The sequence below is a fragment of the Littorina saxatilis genome, linkage group LG16 (assembly GCF_037325665.1).
Source record: "Littorina saxatilis isolate snail1 linkage group LG16, US_GU_Lsax_2.0, whole genome shotgun sequence".
In the NCBI taxonomy this organism is placed as follows: domain Eukaryota; kingdom Metazoa; phylum Mollusca; class Gastropoda; order Littorinimorpha; family Littorinidae; genus Littorina; species Littorina saxatilis.
The window spans coordinates 36,881,846-36,886,643 of record NC_090260.1 but is presented as its reverse complement, the minus strand read 5'-3'; the positions used below and the strand labels follow the sequence as shown (position 1 = coordinate 36,886,643).

The 4,798-nt window shown below is 48.8% G+C and overlaps 1 protein-coding gene across 1 annotated transcript; it reads right to left on the bottom strand.

Annotated features, from left to right (window-relative positions):
* Nucleotides 1–781: 781 nt before the first annotated feature.
* LOC138949984 (tigger transposable element-derived protein 6-like) lies at nt 782–4,509 on the bottom strand. Its single transcript, XM_070321765.1, has 2 exons — nt 4,190–4,509; nt 782–2,351 (listed from the first exon to the last, which is right to left on the bottom strand). The coding sequence occupies exons 1-2, from the start codon at nt 4,471–4,473 to the stop codon at nt 782–784; spliced, it is 1,854 nt and encodes a 617-aa protein (XP_070177866.1). The 5' UTR covers nt 4,474–4,509.
* Between the last annotated feature and the right edge of the window lie 289 nt (nt 4,510–4,798).

Here is a 4,798-nt window from a genome sequence, read left to right as displayed (position 1 = left end):
CTACAATGTGGTTTAACTCCGAAGGGACCCCAAGATCTTGGGTTGGACACCGTTCGGGCAAAAACAAAGGGCCCGGAAGGCCCAATCTTGCACACTGGCGAACCCTCCATTCCACATTAGTGGGATGAAAGGCTAGAGGCTGCCCTTCGTGTGCACCACAACATGTTACTTCTTCTTCCCCGTCTTCCCATTTTCTTTTCTCTCCGCTACAACTGCCCCCTCTCTTACCCCCTTCCTCTCCTCTCTCCCTTTGCTTTCCCATGTCCTTCCAAACTCCTCTCTCTCCTTTCTCCTCCCCCCTGTCTCCCGTCTCATCCCAAGTCCCTCTCTCTCGCCCCCTCTCCTCCCACGCAACTCCCTTCTCCCTCTCCTCCTATGCCACTATCTCTTTCAAAAAAGTCTGACACCCGTGTTTGCTTTCCAAAGTCATCCCAAGTCTCTCTTTCTCCTGTCTGTTTCCCACTCTGTCTCGTCTCCTCTCTTTCCACGCCCCGTCCTCCTTCTCTTCCACTCACGCCACTTCCCCTTCCCCTTCCACTCACGCCACTTCTTCCTCCCTCTCCTCCCACGCCACTTTCTCCTCCTTTTCCTCTCACGCCACTTCCTCCTTCCCTTCCTCCCACGCCACTTCCTCCTCTCTTTCCACTCACGCCACTTCCTCCTCCTTCTCCTCCCGAGCCACTTCCTCCTACCACGGCACTTCCTCCTTCCCTTCCTCCCACGCCACTTCCTCCTCTCTTTCTACTCACGCCACTTCCTCCTCCTACCACGGCACTTCCTCCTACCACGGCACTTCCTCCTTCCCTTCCTCCCACGCCACTTCCTCCTTCACTTCCTCCCACGCCACTTCCTCCTTCCCTTCCTCCCACGCCACTTCCTCCTTCACTTCCTCCCACGCCACTTCCTCCTTGCCTTCCCTTCCTCCCACGGCACTTCCTCCTTCCCTTCCTCCCACGCCACTTCCTCCCACGCCACTTCCTCCTCCCCTTCCACTCACGCCACTTCCTCCTCCCCTTCCACTCACGCCACTTCCTTCTCCCCTTCCACCCACTCGACTTCCTCCTTCCTCTCCTCCAGTGCCACTGTCTCTTTCAAAAAAGTCTGAAACACGTGTCTGTTTTTTGGAATCCTCAATGTGGCGTAAGAGAATCTCCTTGAACCCATTGAAGCACTTGATCAGTTCCATCTTTCCTGTCAGCATACAAAAATTGCTAATGATCGCTGCGGACGCCATAGCCTCTCTTGATGACACCTGGGGCATTTCTTCGTCTTCTTCCTCTGAAGATGCATCGGAATCTGGGATTCTAGAAGTGCACGGTTCTGCTGCTACATCCGGTGCGGCTGTTGGATCCTCGGTGAGCACGTCCTCATCAACAGTGAAGTAATCAGATGGGGTGACGTTCCACTCCTGAAACAGGCGAGAAAGGAGCGGCTCCACTTCCTGCTGATCTTTCTCAAGGCAGGGTTCTGAATCTGATGTTGTCTGGTCATCTGAGGAATGACGGAAGCCAGCGTTGCGAAAGCAGTGGGCAATGGTGTCTGTAGTGACCTTTTCCCACGACTGCGTCGTCATGTGTATGGCATCAAGAAGAGTTGGCTGGTAGGTACCTCCTCCGCCCTCAATGCAGGCGAGAAGGTTCAAACACATGGACCTCCTGTACTTCACTTTGAAAACATGAATGATGCCCGCATCAAGGGGCTGCAGTTTCGATGTCGCATTTGGCGGAAGGAACAGTACCTCGACTGCACGGAGATCAGGCAATTTGTGACTGGAACAGTTGTCCATCACGAGTAGGACCTTCCTATTTTGCCTTTCCATGTCTCTGTCACACTGCATGAGCCAGGGTTTGAAGATTTCTTTTGTCATCCAAGCAGATGCGTTGCTGTCATATTGCACAGGCAAACCTTTCTTGACGTGTTTGAAGCATCTCGGATTCGCGTGTTTGCCAATAAAGATTGGCTGACGCTTGTCTGTTCCGGTCATGTTGCAACAAAACGTGATTGTCACTCTCTCGCGCGATTTCTTCCCTCCAGTGCAAGTCTCCCCTCTAAAGGCAAATGTTCTGTCAGGAAGAAGTTTCCAAAACAGACCTGTCTCGTCCACGTTGTAGACGTCGTCGGCCTTGTATCTGTCTAGCGTTGGGCGCAAAATGTCTTCGACCCAAGCGTCTGTTGACTTCTCGTCGACGGAAGCCCTTTCGCCATGCATCTTTTTGAAGACAAGGCCATGTCGAGTCTTCCAACGCTGCAGCCAGGAGTTTGTGCATGTCCAATTGCTTTCTCCCATCGATGCAGCCAAGTCCTCGGCTTTGGAGCGGATGATCAAGCCGTCAAGGGGAACGTTGCTTAACCTGAATGTGGAAATTAAAAAAAAGTTGAATTACATTTTTGAAAAAGAAATCAGTAGTGGAATTATGCACTCATTGTTCATTTCTTGACAGCCAATTCAAATTCAAATTCAAATTCTTTAATACACTTCCATGCGGAAAACTCATGTGTGGCTGGTCAGTAAATGAAGTAAAGCATTCTAAAAAGGAATTCTCTTTAAAAATCATGAAATAAACAGGTGGATACATATTCCATACAAATACTCATGCAATATATATTTTCTAAGGATATCGTGCCATCACACACAAACACACACACACACATACACGCACATACACACACACCTACATACACACACACACGCACACACATACACACGCACGCATACACACACACCCACCTGCCGCACCCCCACCACTTCCTCCCCTCCTCCTTCCACACATACACACTAATGCGCTCACACACACATTAATTAATTAATTAATTAATTAAGAATAATAAACACAGAAAGATGTTAAGCAGATTAAGGACTAGCACACATTGTCTAAAAATTGAAAGTGGAAGACATCAGAATATCCCTAAAGAAAATCATCTTTGTATTGAATGCAATGTGAATGTCATAGAAGATGAAATACATTTTCTAGATAAATGCAATAAATATGTTAAATTAAGGGATGAATTTAAAGAAGATGCTTCACATATCAATATGAAATATGCTAACAAAAATCCAAGTAACTTATTTTTAGAAGACGAAGTTCAAGTTCGTCTTGGCAAATTTGTTACGGATTGTTTTAGCATTGTATAATGCATTATTTGTTGTTTGTTGTGTCAATAACTTTACTGGTTCATGACAATAAACATTATTCTATTCTATTCACACACTGACACGCACACACTGCAGGGCCGGACCAAGTTTGTTTGAGGGGGGGGGGGGGGGGTTCCAACTGAAGGCAGGGGTCCAAAGTCCACTTTTTTTTTTCTCTGAGAGGTACATTTGGATGGCCAGGGGGGGGGGGGGGTTCTGGAACCCCAGGAACCCCCCCCCCCCCCCCCAGATCCGGCCCTGCACTGTGACGCACGCACACAGGTGTACATTATAAAGTATGTACATGTTGTATCACAATTGTGTGTCAAGTATCACAGATGTCATATCACATTGAAGCAGCCAGTACTGGAGCGACTAGGGTAAGGGCTAGAAGCGGAATTCAGCCAGTACTGGAGCGACTAGGGTAAGGGCTAGAAGCGGAATTCAGCCAGTACTGGAGCGACTAGGGTAAGGGCTAGAAGCGGAATTCAGCCAGTACTGGAGCGACTAGGGTAAGGGCTAGAAGCGGAATTCAGCCAGTACTGGAGCGACTAGGGTAAGGGCTAGAAGCGGAATTCAGCCAGTACTGGAGCAACTAGGGTAAGGGCTAGAAGCGGAATTCAGCCAGTACTGGAGCGACTAGGGTAAGGGCTGGAAGCGGAATTCTGCCGCACAGGTAGTGTAGAATGTAGAACTGGATATGGAACGCCCATAACTTGATATACCCTTCCCCCGGCCCCCATATCCATAAGTTTTAAGGCTAGCAGACAATCAGGCACTGAGGCACAAAGTACAAGAAGACAGACAGACAGACCAGCAAACAGACAGACAGGGACAGGGGCACCGAGACAGGAAGATAGACAGACAGGCAGACAGACAAACACAAACACACTAGCACGCACGCATGCGCGCACACGTACACACACTGACACGTGCACACACATACACACACTGTGACACACTGATACCCACGTTTAGAGCGCGGACAGTATCAACATACAGTTTCAAATCAATCAAAAAATAAAAATTCATAAGGAAAAAATTAGAATAGCCCACCTGCATGACGTAAACCAGTCCAGCAGCGCTTTGTCCACAGACGGCAGCTGAGAGCTCCGTGCCCGCTTGCTCGTCGTCACAGTATCGCCGCTTCTTGCCTGAGCAAGATATTTGTTCTTGTCTTTCATGATGTTCGACAGCGTTGGCAGGGGGACACCTAAATCAATGGCCATCTGTGTTCGGGATTTGTGTGGACTGTCCTCTACTGCCTTTATGATTTTAAGGCGCCCAGACAATGTCAACACTCTACGTTTGCCTGTAGCTTTCGCTTTGCTGTCCGCCATTTTTCAAGCTCGAGTCGCTGTGGAAGGGAAATCGAAGTGGATTCACAGCGCGCGGCGCGTTGTGCAGCGTTGCGATTTACAACGCGCGGCGCCGCTACGAGGAGCGCTGCGATTCACGACGCGCGATGTATTCTGCCGATACATTTCCTTCACAATCGCAACGTTTACAACAGCTACATCTATCTGATCTATTTGAGAAATAAAACTGTCAATAAAACGAAAAACAGATCTCCACTGATTCGCTCTGTCTCAGTCACTCTTTCAACTGAATTCACCATATATCGCTGCGCCGATGTAAAAACGTGCCTACCTCTGCTGAACAATC